Genomic DNA, 15,613 nt, shown 5'->3' on the forward strand with positions numbered 1-15,613 from the left:
CCCTGCCCCGCTCAGAGCCGGGCCGTGGCCGCCCTGCCCCGCTGCTGCTTTGAGCCTTCGCTGTGCTGTAGCCGTGCTCGCCCTGCCTGCCCACACCTCTGGGGGGTTCCCCGTTTGGATACACCTCGTCTGCCACCCGGGATTTGTGCTCATCCCTGCCGTTCCAGCCTGCTGTTCCCGAGGATCCAGCCAGACACCGGGATCGGCTGCCCAGGGGTTTGTGAAGCCTTTGTTCCTTCCCTTCCCGGGATCCCAGGGCACCGGTGCCGCGTGTTTCCCGAGCTCGCTCCGGAGCGCCCCCTGCAGCCGCGGGGGAACCATCGCACCTGCCCTGCTCACCGGGAGCCGCCAGCGCCCCTGCCGGCTGCGAGCGGAACTGCACCCGAGGGGAAAGGGCCTGACAGCCGAGAAGGCTGGGACGGGGTTTGGGATTGTTTGCTGTTACTGCCAGAGTTATTGTTGTTTGTTTGACTGGTTATATATATATAATAGTAAAGAACTGTTATTCCTATTTCCCACATCTTTGCCTAAAAGCCCCCTTGATTTCAAAATTATAATAACTCAGAGGGAAAGGGGTTGCATCTGCCATTCCAAGGGAAGCTCCTGCCTTCCTTAGCAGACACCTGTCTTTCAAACCAAGACAGCACAGAAAACCCAGAGGGTTTGGTGCTAACGGGGAGTCTGAGCCTCTCAGGCATCCTTTGGGAGAGACAGGAAAAGGCTTTTAATTCCCTTACCTGGGGGAATTTGCGTTTGATGGAGATGAGAGCCCCCTCCGGGAGCTTGGCGAGCTCCGAGTCCCGCACCGCGTGCACCGTGGTGGCTCTGGGCTGGTGGGTCAGGGCCTCCACCTGCAACAGGGACAAAGCATCAGCAACAATCCACAGCCTGCCACAAACATCAAACAGCAGCATGGAGAGGCTGAACTGTTCCCAAGAACTGGTGCTGCTCCCACACAGCCAGAGCAGAGCCCTGCCCATCTGGGCCCCTGAATGAGCACCAGATATTATAATAATAATACAATGCCTTGTGCAAAACACCCAGCTCAGTGACCCCACTTCCACCAAGATCCCTCCCTGGAAGGCTCCACGCGCACAAAATGGACAATCCAGCCAGCCAGAACATCTTGAGCTCAGAAACTTGCCATTAGTCCAGAAAAGTGAGACGAACTTGCCAATATTAACTTGAATTTTGCCAGCACCAACTGCTCTGCATGGAAAACTGCACAGGGAAATTTAAAGCACCATCATTTTACAATCCTTTGGTTTTTGCTCAGGTACCAGGGATGTTTTGTTCTGTCATCAAATTTTAAACTAATTATATAGAAGGGGAAAAAAAAAACCCCTCATCTTTGTACATACATTTATGGAGAAACAAATCCCCTTAAGGCTCCCCAAAGGGCTGTATAAGATGTTCTGTTTTATCTCTCTCCTCTATTACCAGCTTTTTATCACAGGTTCTTGGCTCTGTAATTTACCTGCCTCCTCCTGAAAGCAGGTTAAGAGTTTCAGCTGTTAAAATTAAACCTTTCCTCTCAGCCAGGCACCTCCTGACTGAGTTTAATTTGTATCAAGAAGAGAAACACTCAAACTGTCCGAGATCCTTTTCCACAATTTCGGTGATATATGAGTGCATAAAATTAACTGTGCTCCAAGGGGCTCCAGAGTCTTTCAGAAAAGATGAAATTTGTAAATTCGTAGAAAGGAGAATTAAATTTTAACTTTAAACACAGCCTCCGGGAGGGTTTTTTAGCTCCAAACTGTAACTTTGTCTTTTTGACAGAGCAGAGGGCACAGGGAGACCTTTTCCAAACCTCCTTCCCAAGGAGCCATTCGAATCTCCAGATTTGCAACACCACCAGTCCCAGAGACCCCTGCAAGCAGTGACTGCAATTCCCAAGTGATTACAGAAATTGGATCTTGGACTGTTCTTACATACAGGTGCTGTAGAAGTCTTTGGTACCTTCATTTAAATACACCCCAGGATTCCAGTGTGGAAAATATCTGGGTTCCAGGCGCTGCACACAGGGAAATTCAAACTGTGCTTTCCCCTTGGGTATAATCATCTGAGTTACCAATCTCTATATTTATTAATAATCCCAATTATTCACTTATTAATTGTCTCCGAGAAGCTGTGGCTGCCCCTGGATCCCTGGCAGTGTCCAAGGCCAGGCTGGATGGGGTTTGGAGCACCCTGGGATAGTGGATGGTGTCCCTGCCTATGGCAGGGGGTGGGACTGGATGGGATTTAAGGTCCCTTCCCACCCAAATAATTCTGGGATTCAATAATTAATGAAATAGTTCCTCTCCACTGAAGTGTGAGGGCTCTCATTTGGATCATCTGCAGGATTATTCTCAACCTTCACTACATTCTCCCATCTTCACAGCCTGCGGTTTTAGAGCCTTTTTTGCACTGGTTCTACATTTCCTCCACATGGAAATCTGCCAAACCCATTTGGTTTTGGCTATTCCCATCTCCTTTGGAGATCAAACACATTCTAACATTGAGTACCAGTTCTCCCCTGAAAATAACACATTTTTACTCTGTATTTTTTAAATAAACCATTTGAGATATCAACTGTTCAGAGATTCAGGTATTTTTCTTCTTGTTTAGGAAAAAGCAGAAACCTCATGCAACATGAGTATTTAAAATAATTTCAACCTTAAGCCACATTCAAATCCTTGGACTCCTCTGCCCAGTGAGCCTTTTGAACAGGTTTTCTTATTTTTCCAGGTTTGTAAAAGTACAAGACTCAGAGATCCGGCTTGAACTTCAAAATGAACAAAATCCACTTGTGATCAGAAGACCACAGGATTATTTCCTTGGCCATAAAAAGGGAAATTTAACATTCTGATCACCCACCACAGCTGCAGCAAACAACACAAAACCACCTCCACAAAAACATTAATAACCAAATGTTTCAAGAAATAGCATTATTATCTTTCATATCTTACTGACCCTGATTGGGGAGAGTGTTTATTTATATATTTGATTTCATAATCACCCAAGGCTCTCTCTTGAGCTGCTTCCCAGACTACCATTAGCATCACTCCTCCACACCAGCACAAACACAGCCACAGCATTTGCTCCAGTGCAAAAAAGAACTTTGCCACTTCTCCTCAGCCTCAAGCCAACACAGCCCTTTTCCTGCTCGAGGCAATTGTACATCTCTGTTCTTCTCATGTCACATCCATTCCTCCTCCTCCTCCCTAACAAGCCTCTAAATCAGTTCCACCTCACTGCCCATTTTTGGGCTTCTCTTTCAGGTTCCTGCATTTGCCATCGTTGTTGCTCCTCTCTCCCTCCAGGAATCCTCCAGTTTTCCTGGAGTTCACTGAATGCTGAGCCCCCCACGTCCTCTGCTCCACCTGGACTGGCTGCTCTTCTCTTCACCATCTCATTACCTGATGATGTTTGGTTTTCCCTCATGCAATAAACTCAGCAAGCCCACACTGCAGTGCTCATTTCACTTGGAACTCCAGCTCTCCAAAATCCTGCTGTGCCTTTTTTTAACAGCCCTACAAAAATGCTGAATGTTCCCTTCGCCGGGGCTGACCCCTTGGCTCCTCATCCTCAAAATCCCTCTCTATCTCCAGCCCACCCTCAGAAATCTGTCATCCATCACTGCCTTTACTTCCACTCCCTCTAAATCGAGGGAATTGCACAGGAACAGCGTCTCAAATGCTGGAATGATTTGAATCAGGGAGCACAGAACCATTTCCAGTGTTACACACTCTGTGGTTCTTGTTACTAATCATGGTATGACCATGGCTGAGGGCCCTCTTGCACTGTTGTGGTTCTGTTGCTCCTAATACGTACAAAACAAATAAAAAAACCCCAAACCTAAAAATAGACCTGTGCTCTTTGTACTGTTCCAGTTAATTCTGACAGGGAGGGGGTTTGAGAAATCGAGTGGAAGGGACAGAGGGATGGAACTGGATGAGCTTTAAGGTCCTTTTAAACCCAAACCAGCCTGGAACTCTATGATTCCCACACCTTCTCTTAGTTCAGTATTAAATAGTGACAAAACCAGGTTTTGCTGCCTCCATCCCATACGATGCACATGATTCACAACCCTGCCTTACAAGTTCTATCTGAAGAAAAAGTGTTGCTGTAAATCTTTTACAGGGAGGGGAAAAGCAATTTATACTCTCACGACCTCTTTTGACTTCATTTCCAACAGTCATTCCTGACAGTTCTTTACAGCTTTCCAAATGACACAGTTGGGAGGTAAAAACCAGCAAGTGACATATTCTGTGAGTTGGTCTAAGTACAAATTCCTTTCTGAGCTGCATTCAAGAAATCACTTTATTTGCTTAAGTTTCGGTGTGTGCACAGCCCCAGTGTCCCGAGCACAGTTATTCTCCTGCTCAGCCTTCAGCATCTCTGAGACTTCCTGGAGGAAACTGGGGCTGGTGTAGGGCAGTTGATTTGCTGGCAAGAAAATGTTGCTTCCCCAGACAAATTCAGCCTCAGTCTGACAAACTGTTGGGTGACTTTTCTCACAGTCGGAATTATTTCCAAGTAGTTTCTTGTGGAGATTGTTTCTTTCCAAGTGAGATTTCAAGCAGATCTAGGTATAAGGAGACACGTCCAGTGCAAATGTTCCCAGCCACAGGCCTGTTCTCCCCAGCCTCCAGCCAGGAGCACATTTACACCAGCGGCTCTTCCCATGCATTCCCATCCCATCCATTCTGTGGCACACTGCCTTCAGCCCCTCTTCACCATGCCCACTATTCCAACCAAGAATCTTTCATCCTCTCACACATCATATTTCTTTCTCTCCCATCGATTTTTCCTTGCTGCCAGCTCACAAAAAGCAGAGATCTTTCCTCACCAAGGGAACCCTCCCTCTGGCCCCTGTGCTGACATGATGCAGTCAGAGCACACAAGTGAAAGATCAGTTACAAGGAGACCCTGGGAAGCAGGGCAGGACCCCAAGGATTATTAAATTATGTAGCTTAAGCTCTTCATTTTCCAAATCCTCCTCCCTAACAGCCACAATCTCTGTCTGGTAGTTAGCCTGATACTTGTATTGTCTTCTCTTCAGCACAGGCTAGGCTCCCGCCAGGAGCATCAACAGAGCAGGCAGGACCTGTCCTCACAGGGTGCAGCTCCAGACACAACAGGATGACACTGGGGGTGCACAGACACCCACCTCTCCTCTGGAAAGACCATCTGCCAAAACTCCATCACTCCATCCTGAAACACCCACCCCAAAGCAGGCCAAGCACCACACAAAGCCACCAGCTCACCCCAGGGTGCTGGGGAAGGACACAAAGGACAGGGATGAAAGGACATGCACCCGAGGAGGGATAAGGAGAAGAAATATCAACACTGACACCTGCTGCTAGTTCAGGAGGCTCTGGAGAAGGAACAGGCAGTGAGGCAGCTGACAGGTAGCACACCTGTATCTCAAGGCCACCACCAGCACTGGAAGAGCACAAAAGAGCCACCTGTGGATTGTCACAGCAGTGTCTTTGTCCAGACAAGGACAGGAGCTGCTGCAGCTGCAACTGAAGCCAGTGAGGCAACACCATCAACGCTCCTTGAAGGGCAACCAAACACTAAATGGAACCCTGGCTTTCTCTGGCTTAAACAAGCTGTCCTCAGACCCTTCTCCAGCTCACTTGCACCTGGAGCAGCAGAGGATGCTCATCTCAACACTGTTTGCTCCAGCCCCAGCTCAGAAGGACCTGAAACATTAACTTGTTTGTATCAGAAAAGGACAAAGGAGGAGACACTGCTGGAAGCAGTGAATGAGTGGGAAGAGCAAACAGACAAGCTGCAAATCAATGCTATTTGTGGGAGCAGTGCCAGTGGATGAACTCAGAACACCATGTACTCTTCAAAGTTGTTCTAACAACCACCTTCTGCAATCTCCTGTGTGCCAAGTTAACCCTGTGACTGAGGACATCCAGCCCTTCTGCTGTGTGCAAAGAAGAATCCAAACCTCCCTCTCTCATTTTTTTAATAGATAAATGTTTTAAAAAAACATGAAAGACTTACACACGCTCGTGCATGTAAGTCTTGTGTATCTATATGTGGCTATATGCAAGTGTAGATCTAAAACAGAGGTAAAAATCCAATAAGGCTGAGCTTGGTACCTTTTGTAATTAGGGCAGATGGAGTCAGGCTACAGGTTCTCCCCGAAGGACTGAGCCAGGACTTTGTAGCAGTGCAATGACAGTCCTGTTGCAGCAGTGAATGTCATTAAGGGACAGAAAAGAGCAAGATCAAAGCTGGGAAGGGAACTGGTAACAGCCCAACCTCCTGTATTTAAGTTTTACTCCTTATTTACATGTGGCTGTAGAACATATGTGAAGTTTCAAGCATGTTTTGCTGCCCTAAATCCAACATTGAGGTCAAAACACCACCAAAAACCATGTCAGAAGCCACCTGAGACACCCACACCAAACACCCACCAAAACCATCACATTTATGCAGGCTGTTGGAAGAGGATCTGCAAGTGCAGTGCCCTGGGCAGGCTGCTCCTCTTTGAGTGAATTATACCTGAATTTCCTGAACAGAGAAAGAGACAACAATGATGAGCTACACAAATACTTTCCTAGAAGGGAGAGATCCAGTTGGTTTGGACTCAGCTTCACACAAGAGCCCCAAACCTGGCTGGAACTTTATCAGGGACCCTTCCCCACCCTCCACTGCCAACTCTTCCACTAAAACTCCTTCCTGTCACCTCCACTGGGCTCTCCTCCAACCACTCACTGCCCTCCAAGCATTCTGGTGGTGATGACAAGGATCACACTTGTCCCTCTCTCTCTTTCAGTGGCTTTTATTTAACGATGCTTGCCCAAGAGAAAAAAAAAAACAAAACCAGAACCAAACAGGTTCTATCAAGGAAAACAAAAATTTCTATTGTGCATTTGCCAGGGTTAAAGGGGATGCAATATTAACCTCTGCTGCTCCCCAGGCAGCCTAGTTCCACATAGAATCCCTCAAAATGGAAGGGAGAAAGGAGAAGGAGGCAAGGGAAGTAAAAAGCTGTCCTGCAGGGGATCAGGAGGTGTATCAGAAGTTGATAGCTGGACTTAGCAAACATTATCACAAAATTTCAGGTGGAAGCAGGAGGGAGACACAAAATATCTTAAGGAACATCAGCCTAATGCATGAAATCACCTGTCTGGAGCCCAGCAGGTCACAATTTCCATCACTATCTGTTATCAAAGCTCCTCATACTCTAAAAAGAATGTGGCCTAGGACACAAAACACATCAAGCACTCTGCAGTGATATCCGAGGCAGCTCCACGGCCAAATGACTTTCCCACACAACACAAATCCACACAATTTAATGTCAGATCCTGTCAAAGCCGTGCTGTGGTTTTTCCCAGCCAGCCAGGAGAACATTGAACTGCACCACAACAATTTGCAGTTCTGGGTGATCTCCTACCCTCAGCAGCTGTTTAGAACTTGAGGCAAACAAAGATAAAAGGAAATTGCTGTGGATAAAAAGAAGAAGTAGCTGTAAAGAATCTGAAAAATAGACAGCACTCAGCAGCTTCATTCAGGGAAGATCCTCATAGGAAACCAAGGTTCACACAGATGGTTCAGATCAGTGATTTGAGTTTTAACAAAAACACCCTCAAGATGGGCTTGGAAATCAGGACGCAGCTCATTTCATTCTGATGCTAATTCAGCTGTGCAAATGTGAACTCATTCCTCAGGGCTTCCTCTGCCTCCCTTTGGGGCTGGCAAATACTGGGGGTTTGCTGTTTGTGGTCTGGAGTTTGGTGTGGGGATTGGTTGCTTGGGGGTTTCACTGGATGGTTTGGATTTTTTTGGCTTTGCTTTTGTTGGTTGTTTTAAACACGAGTTCACACCTAAGATGCTGCTAGGAAAAGAATCATTTTTAGTAATGTATTACTAAGAGAGAGAGGAAAAGATGAAAAGAGAACAATCCCTTCCAGGGCCATGTCTTCCAGCCTGTTCCTGAACCTCATCCACCAATTCCCACAGCTACAGGCTGTGCACAGTGTGCCTGAGGTGACAATAACCTGAATTCACCTGAAACAGCTTTGTAGTATCTTACAGCTTCAGCAAATGAAGTAGCCATGGTTTGACAAAAATCACAAAAATGCAAGGAATTGGCAAAAAAAGAAATCACATGTTTAAAAAAGGCAGAGCAAAGCAGCCTTAATGTGGAGGGTGCAGTGACATTCAGCTGGCTTTGGAGCTGCCTGATAACATTAATACTGATAAAGAACAAAAGCCTGACAAGTGTAATCCTGATAGTTCTCTTTGTGTGATTCCTTTGAGGATTACACAGCAATTAAAGATTTCTAACAGTGTTACATTTCCAAAGGACAACGCTCCAATCCCCTGAGGAAATCATAAGCCATTTACAGATTCTTCTTGGGTTTCAACTTTTTAGAGAGAAAAAAGCCATGGACATTTAGCTTAACGTCTGAAAATACTTAAAATGTCTTATTTCTAGAATGTAAAACATGATTTCCTGCCCAGCAGGACCAGCATGCTGCAGCACTGGCAGCTGAGGGTTCTTTTTCTGCAATTTGTCCCTGTGTTACCAGAGTCAGTGCACAATGCCTTTCTGCACTTGTTCAGCAGTTTCTCTACCCAGAAGTGACTGTGTGTAGCCCTCCTCATAACAGGAACATTCTGGTTATTAAAGAGAAACAGAAAAGGTCTTGAATTAATCAAAACACCACTGCAACTTCCCCCCTCAGCAGGTATTTTTGAAAGCTGACTGGTTTTGGGTCAGACCCTGCACACAACAGTGTCCTGGGAGGGGGTTGCCAGTAAACCCAGCTCTAAGCCACCGAAAAGCCCAGCTCTGGAAAATATTTGGAGTTAACAGCTGTTGCTGAGGGCCCTGAGACCTGCCTGGCATTCAGTCATCTCCCCAACACCGCAGCCATCCTTCAGAACTGAAGGAAGACAAAGTGTGGCCTTGCATAAAAACCTCATTGCATTGAAGGTTCCACCAGCTGCAGGTGTTTGAAGGGCACAGGCAGTGCACAAACAACTTCAATTCAGCAGCAGATTATTTTGAGGGATGCCTCTGATGGGTTTGTTGCCTTCTCTTCACCCACTGCTGTCCTCCCAGCAGTGCAAAAAGCAAAGAACACCCACCTGAACACATGCTTGGAGTTGTGACCCTGTGTTCTGACAACCTACTCTGCAGCTTGGAATAAACCACGGGATAATTGCCCCCGTCCCAGCAGCAGTGCCAGGGAAAACACAATGTCAGAGCCTGGGCAGCACCTGCTATTGACAGGCACAAAAAGCAAATTAAAAGGAATCCTCTCTCACCCACAACAAAGTGCTAATGAGAGCAAGAGAACAAGAGGAAAAACTACAATTTCCAGTGGTTAATCAAGATCAAAACCAAAGCAGCAACATCGAGAAAAGAAGTGAGAGATAAGCTAAGATTTAGAAGAGAGAGCTAAGATAAGCATTTTAAACAAGTAGCTTGGTAAAGAGAAGCCTTTTCATGCTATCAACACACAGTTGGCTTCTCTGATCTCCTCTGCGATCACCTGGGCATGGCAGAGGTGATACTAGAAAAGTGACCCTTTAGCTGGCAGATAAAATTCACATTTCAACGTTTTTCCATAAGTGCAGCTATAGCAATGGACCACCAAATTAAAAGAATTCCCCTAAATAGGTCAAATCTTAGTCTCTGGAAAGCAAGGCTTACATCAACTGTATTTCAACAGGGAGGGAATTATTTAACAGATTGATCATTGTTCTTTAAAAATTATTTGGAAATGTTTTCATTGAGTTTTGACTTGATTTGACCAGATACACTGCCTGGAGTTGCCCATCAATAGGGCCAACAGCAGCCAGTGTCCCTCCATAAAGGCTCCCCAGGAGTCAGGATCCTTTTCCCCTGACACAACTGTCCTTGTCAGCTCTTCAAGGAACTCCACAGGGAAGAAACTTCAGTTTCTAATCTGTTCTTCCCCCCCTGCATCGACAGACCTCAGGAACAGATGCCATTGAGTCAGTACAGGGAACAAAACAGTTCGAGCCACAAGTTGAGCCTGGGGAGCGCACACACACACTTGGAAATGAACATCTTGTCTGAAACCCTTCATCTTGCACTGCTTTTCTTCTGAAAGCAGGAATGGCAGAGCCTAATCTCTTATGCAAATGACATGTGGCATTTTAAAAGTTCTGACATAGGCAGTAAACAAAAAAACATCAACTAAAGACTCTTGTGTTTTCTAAGTGCCCACAATTACGGATGACACGGGAGGGTCTCGGAGGCATTCAGGGAGGAACAAGCCACCAGCTCCAAAAAAACCAATTACCAACACCAACTGCTGCTTTCATTCCCTTCAAGCACCCAGAACCCCAATTATGTTAATGTCAGGGAAAAAAACCCCAACCCTTCAGCAGGTTTTTAAAGGTTTATAACAGATTCTGCAGAAGGGGATAAACAAAACTTTTGAAAAGCAAAAATACCATTTTGCTAATGGCCTCTGCATTAATGCTGGCATTCTTCACAGATCCTCCCCCATGTTTGCAAAAGGCAGCCAGAGCATGGAGACACTTTCAACAAATGGCAGAGTGAGTCAGTGGGGCTGGGAGCTGTGGGCAGGAAGGAGATGACAACGTCCATGGAGTCACTAAAGTCTCCAACGTGATTCATGTCATAACATGGATCCAAAACAGGGACTTGTGGTTGAGGCACAAACTGCACGGGTACTTCTATATCCCTGCCTGGGCACTCAGCAGCAAACGTGGCACTGTTACAGCACACACAGCCCAGTGCAGCCACCAAACCCACCTCCTCCTTCCTCCCCAGATAAACAGCTGGGCCAGCCTGGAATGTTACACCCAAACCAGCACCAGTCCTTACACAGGGAGGTGGAGTTTGGACTGTTTCATAGAATCACTGAATTGTAAAAAAGATTGGGTGGGAAGGGACCTCAAAGATGATCCCATCTCACCCCCACTGTCCCAGGCTGCTCCAAGCCCCAGTGTCCAGCCTGACCTTGGACACTGCCAGGGATCCAGAGGTAGCCACAGCTTCCCTGGGCACCCTGTGCCAGGGCCTCACCTCCCTCTGAGCACCATATGCTGCCCTGTCACTCAAAACTGCTTTCAGAAAGTAGAACAGCTCTGTTTTTAACCTGGGAGCACTGCAAAACTCCAGGAGCTTGACAGTGAAAAGCTGCAGATCACCACAGGCAGAGGAAAGCAGGAGAATGCCTGGATGTGACAAAACTGACAAACCCTTCTTCACACACCAAAAGGCCTCACACCATCGTGATTAGTCACAAAAGATGTCAGCTTTAGTTCCTGTCAAACCATGTCATTTTACCTTTAATGAGGTATCCCAAAGAAAGAAAAAAAACAAATAAAACTTGTGGGTGTGCTTTAGCACATTCCAGCACAGACCTGCCTCTCCAAACACCATCCCAAGCCAACACAACCCCTCAGCCAGAGCAGCACGGAGTGTGGGAAGAGATCCTTAAATACTGAGCACATGGAGCTATCAAATATGGGGCAAGCACCAGCCCAGCCCAGCTCTGTCTATGCTGGGAGCACCACCAGAACTGCCTCATGTACTCCACAGGCACAATTTTGGATCAGCTCTCTAAAGGGAGCTTTGGACTCCTCTTTCCCCTTCACTCCTACAAAAAAGGATTTCTTCCCACAGCACTAATCCCAATTCACATGTTTTCTGGCTTCAGAGCTATGCTAATTCTGCCCATAAACAGATGCACGTTCAGTGTTTAGTTTTCAGCTCAGAAAGCAGAACAGGGACCGAACAACAAGCTCAGAACTTCAGAAATCTTCTGATTTTAAATATAAAAATCAGACAAGCCACGCATATTTATGACTCCTATTTCTGCTGTTATCTAGGTCTGAGAAACAAAAAAAAAATGAACGTAAGAGAGAAATTAAACATGGATAAATACTACAATTTTGAAATGAACAGTTGCTTTAATAACTATAATAATTACACACTCCCTCAAAAACCTGACAAAGCTTTGAAGTCAGCTCTGCTAACTCTGAGGAGGCTGGACTAGACACTTCTGGGGGGGCTCAGCCAAACTGAATCTTCCTATGGCACTAAATTTATTCAAATCCCCATTTAGTGCACATTCCTGCAATTCCTCCAGCCCTGATCTAACAGGCTGCACTGCTCTCACTGGGAGGAAAGTAACCCATAGCACAGAGGAGCACCAGGCAGGACCTGCTCATCTGGCAGTGACCTTTTTGGGGTTTATCTTTCTTTTCAAACCAAGCCTAACAACCCCATTCACCAATCATTACAAAAGCTTTCCAGGCAGAAGGGAGTTTGCCACATTTTCAACTTCGGAAGCCCTTAGGGTAAACAAGGGATGGGAGCACGACTGTGTGTGTTTGGCATGGAATAAATCCCAGTTTCCCAGCTGCACAGGTCACTCTGACCCCCTCTCACCACTCCAATGAGGTCCCCCCGGCCGTACTCCCCGGTCAGGTGCTTCTTGCCGTCGTCCATGCGCAGCACGGAGCGCAGGCGGCCGTTCAGCACGATGTACGTGCAGTCAGACTTGTCACCCTGCCTGCAGGGAAAAGAATCCATAACCAGCATTAAGGAAGCATCTCTGCTCAGCAAACGACTCTGGAGGCTTTGAATAAGTTGGTGATTTTTCCCTGCCTGGCTTGGAAGACACAGGAAAGCGTTTAATTGACACGTAATGAGCAAATGAGGAATGGAGCAGGCACTTGTTAAAGGGGACTGGAAGTATGTTTAATGTGTAAATGTACAGGCTGTGCACAGTTAACTGAGATAAGGAGTGACAGGACAAAAGGGGAATGGTTTCCAACTCAAAGGGAGTACATTTAGATGGGATCTTGGGAAGGAATTGTTCCCTGGGAGGGTGGGCAGGCCCTGGCACAGGGTGCCCAGAGCAGCTGGGGCTGCCCCTGGATCCCTGGCAGTGCCCAAGGCCAGGCTGGACATTGGGGCTTGGAGCAGCCTGGGACAGTGGGAGGTGTCCCTGCCCATGGCAGGGGTGGCACTTGGATGAGCCTTTGTCAGCGTGGGGTTCCATGTTAGCACTGGAAGGGGATGACCAGGGTGTGAGTGGGCCCCAGGGGACACCACAGGCTCATTGCTGGTTACTCAGGAGCTCGTTCCCATTGCAAGGTCAACGTGGATGTGCTGAAGAATTCTGCAGGTCAAAGAGAAAAAGCTCCAAGTGGCTCCAGATTTGGTGCACACACCTTTGTCTACTAAGAACATTTTGCTCTACCCAGCTGGCACAATTAGGAGTGCTGCTTGGAATGCCACACTTCTGGTGGTGGAGCTGAACCAAATGCAAGGAATTCCAGATGATTTTAACAAGACATTGACAGCTGGGAATGCTTTGATGCACAGAGTAACCCAAAACTTCCATTAGCATTGGTGCTGCAGGTATGGTTATAAAAACTACAATCATACAGATCATGTCCTAAATCAGACTGTTACTCTCCCACCACTGCAACAACCACATAACAGCTCAATAGAATCCTAGTACATATCCATAAAACTAAGTTTTCCCAAGGTAACTTTTGCCCCTTAAACACAAAATAGCTATTTTTAATTTACTACTGAATAAGCCTAACTGAATTACCTTTGAGTTTTGCTGTTTATTTCAGAAAGGCTGAAAACCTCTGAGCAATAGATGTTCATGCCCTCAACAATGCAGAAACTACCACCAGAACAGAGAACTGTCTGTGTCTTAATCAATTATGTCACTTTAAAAGCTTGCCAAGACAACAGAAAAGATGAGGAATAGTATGAAATAATTTAGCAACACGTGGAGACAAGAGGCAGTGTTGAAGGTACTGTGGAAAGAAAATAATCTCAAAACAGGCAAACAGATAAACCCGATGGAATGGTTGATAAATACAGTCTGAGGTTCTCATTCCACCCATCCCCAAGGGAGCACAGCTCATGAAGCAGGAAAATGTCAACAAATGTACAATTTTGTCCACATCTCACCTGTACACAGCTCGTCCAGCCTCCACCTCCATCCAGTCCAGGGCGAAGTCAATTTGCCTGACAAAGGGGGACATTCTCTTCACAACGGTGTGGGCCACCCCCAGCACCACACTGGGCTGCTCCCGCATAATCCTGAGGAAAAAGGGAAGTGTTACTGAACCCCCTCCCCAGAACAGGAGTAGGTGCCCACAGGCACCACATCCCAGTGCAGCTGGGCACAAACTCCCAGGCCACACCCCACTCCTGCCACCACCACTCTCATCAGGGACTCTCTGACAAAACACGGGACTGCCCAGCTTCCAACCCAGCCCAAATTAAATGGCACTCAGAGCTGGCACTGTCCTAGAAGCAGGATGCCAGTCCTGCTGTCTGGCCCTTCTCCCAGTGCAGCAGGATGGACAGGAGCCACATGAGCTCTTGTGTATGAGCCACCCTCCTCATTTCCCCCTCACACAGGTCTCTCATGACTCAAGGAAATGTTCATCCTGTCCCCAGGATCTTCCCTCCCTGCTGTTCTGCACATCTCAGTCTCTAGCTCGTGCTCACTTTCCCCCACATATCACATCAGAAGCTTTTTATATGTAAAGTCTGATGCTCTGAAAAATAAAAGACCTGCTCTGCATTTCAAATATTCCCTTTTCCCTGTCGCAAAGACCACAAAGAACTGAAATACCTCCTAATAAAGCTCCCAATCTTCACACTGAATGTTTTTAGCCATGCTTAAAAGTCTCTAATAATAAAGACATCATGTAATTCAATATGTTCCTCAAACTGAAAAACTTTGAGGAGGTTCTGCCAGGACAACCTCAAACTCCATGCTGACTGCAAGGCCTAGCAGAAATCACTCTCACAGATACCTGGGAATTGTTCAGGGATGTCTAATTTCTCATTCTTTTTAGACTGAAGATCACTGCACCCTGTCACTGAGGGAGTGAGCACTCAGATACCTCCTGAAGCACTCCCAGGAGTGAATGAATCACACATGTCAGGTTGCTCCACCTGTAAAGGCAGCTGATCCTTCCTGTTCCTGTGCAGCATCAAGAGCAGACTACTAAAAAATGGTTATTTCACAAGAGAAATAACAATTCACACAGAAGCAGATTCGTGTCTGCAGTCCCAGCATGAGAAGTGCACACAGAAAGATGAGAGAGTTGCATGAAACCTGCTCATGCAAGGCTGCTCCCAGCCCCAATGTCCAACCTGGCCTTGGGCACTGCCAGGGATCCAGGAGCAGCCCCAGCTGCTCTGGGCACCCTGTGCCAGGGCCTGCCCACCCTCCCAGGGAACAATTCCTTCCCAATCTCCCATCCAGCCCTGCCCTCTGGCACTGGGAGGCCATTCCCTGGGTCCTGGCACTCCAGACCCTGTAAATTTGTCTCTCTCCATCTTTCCTGTCAGCTCCTTCAGGCCCTGCAAGGCCACAGTGAGGTCACCCCAAAGCTTCTCCTCTCCAGGCTGAACAATCCCAGCTCTCCCAGCCTTTCCTCCCAGCAGAGCTGCTCCATCCCTCTGATCCCCCTGGAGCCTCCTCTGGCCTCTCTCCAGCAGCTCCAGGTCCTTCCTGTGCTGGGCCCCGGGGCTGGGGCAGCTCTGCAGGTGGGGTCTCACCTGAGCACAGGGGTACAGTCCCCCTGCCCTGCTGCCCACACA

General features: G+C 47.1%; 1 protein-coding gene across 2 annotated transcripts in view; it reads right to left on the reverse strand.

Annotated features, from left to right (window-relative positions):
- Positions 1 to 15,613, reverse strand: part of PNPLA7 (patatin like domain 7, lysophospholipase) — a 117,494-nt gene that overhangs the window by 71,171 nt on the left and 30,710 nt on the right. For both annotated transcript variants that reach the window (XM_082295373.1, XM_082295372.1), the window contains exons 18-20: positions 13,964 to 14,095; positions 12,416 to 12,539; positions 738 to 851 (exon numbers count right to left, since the gene is read on the reverse strand). In XM_082295373.1, coding sequence (XP_082151499.1) covers positions 738 to 851; positions 12,416 to 12,539; positions 13,964 to 14,095 — 370 coding nt within the window. The remainder of the gene's footprint in view (positions 1 to 737; positions 852 to 12,415; positions 12,540 to 13,963; positions 14,096 to 15,613) is intronic.

Source organism: Coloeus monedula, assembly GCF_965178545.1.
Source record: "Coloeus monedula genome assembly, chromosome: 21".
Classification (NCBI taxonomy): Eukaryota; Metazoa; Chordata; class Aves; order Passeriformes; family Corvidae; genus Coloeus; species Coloeus monedula.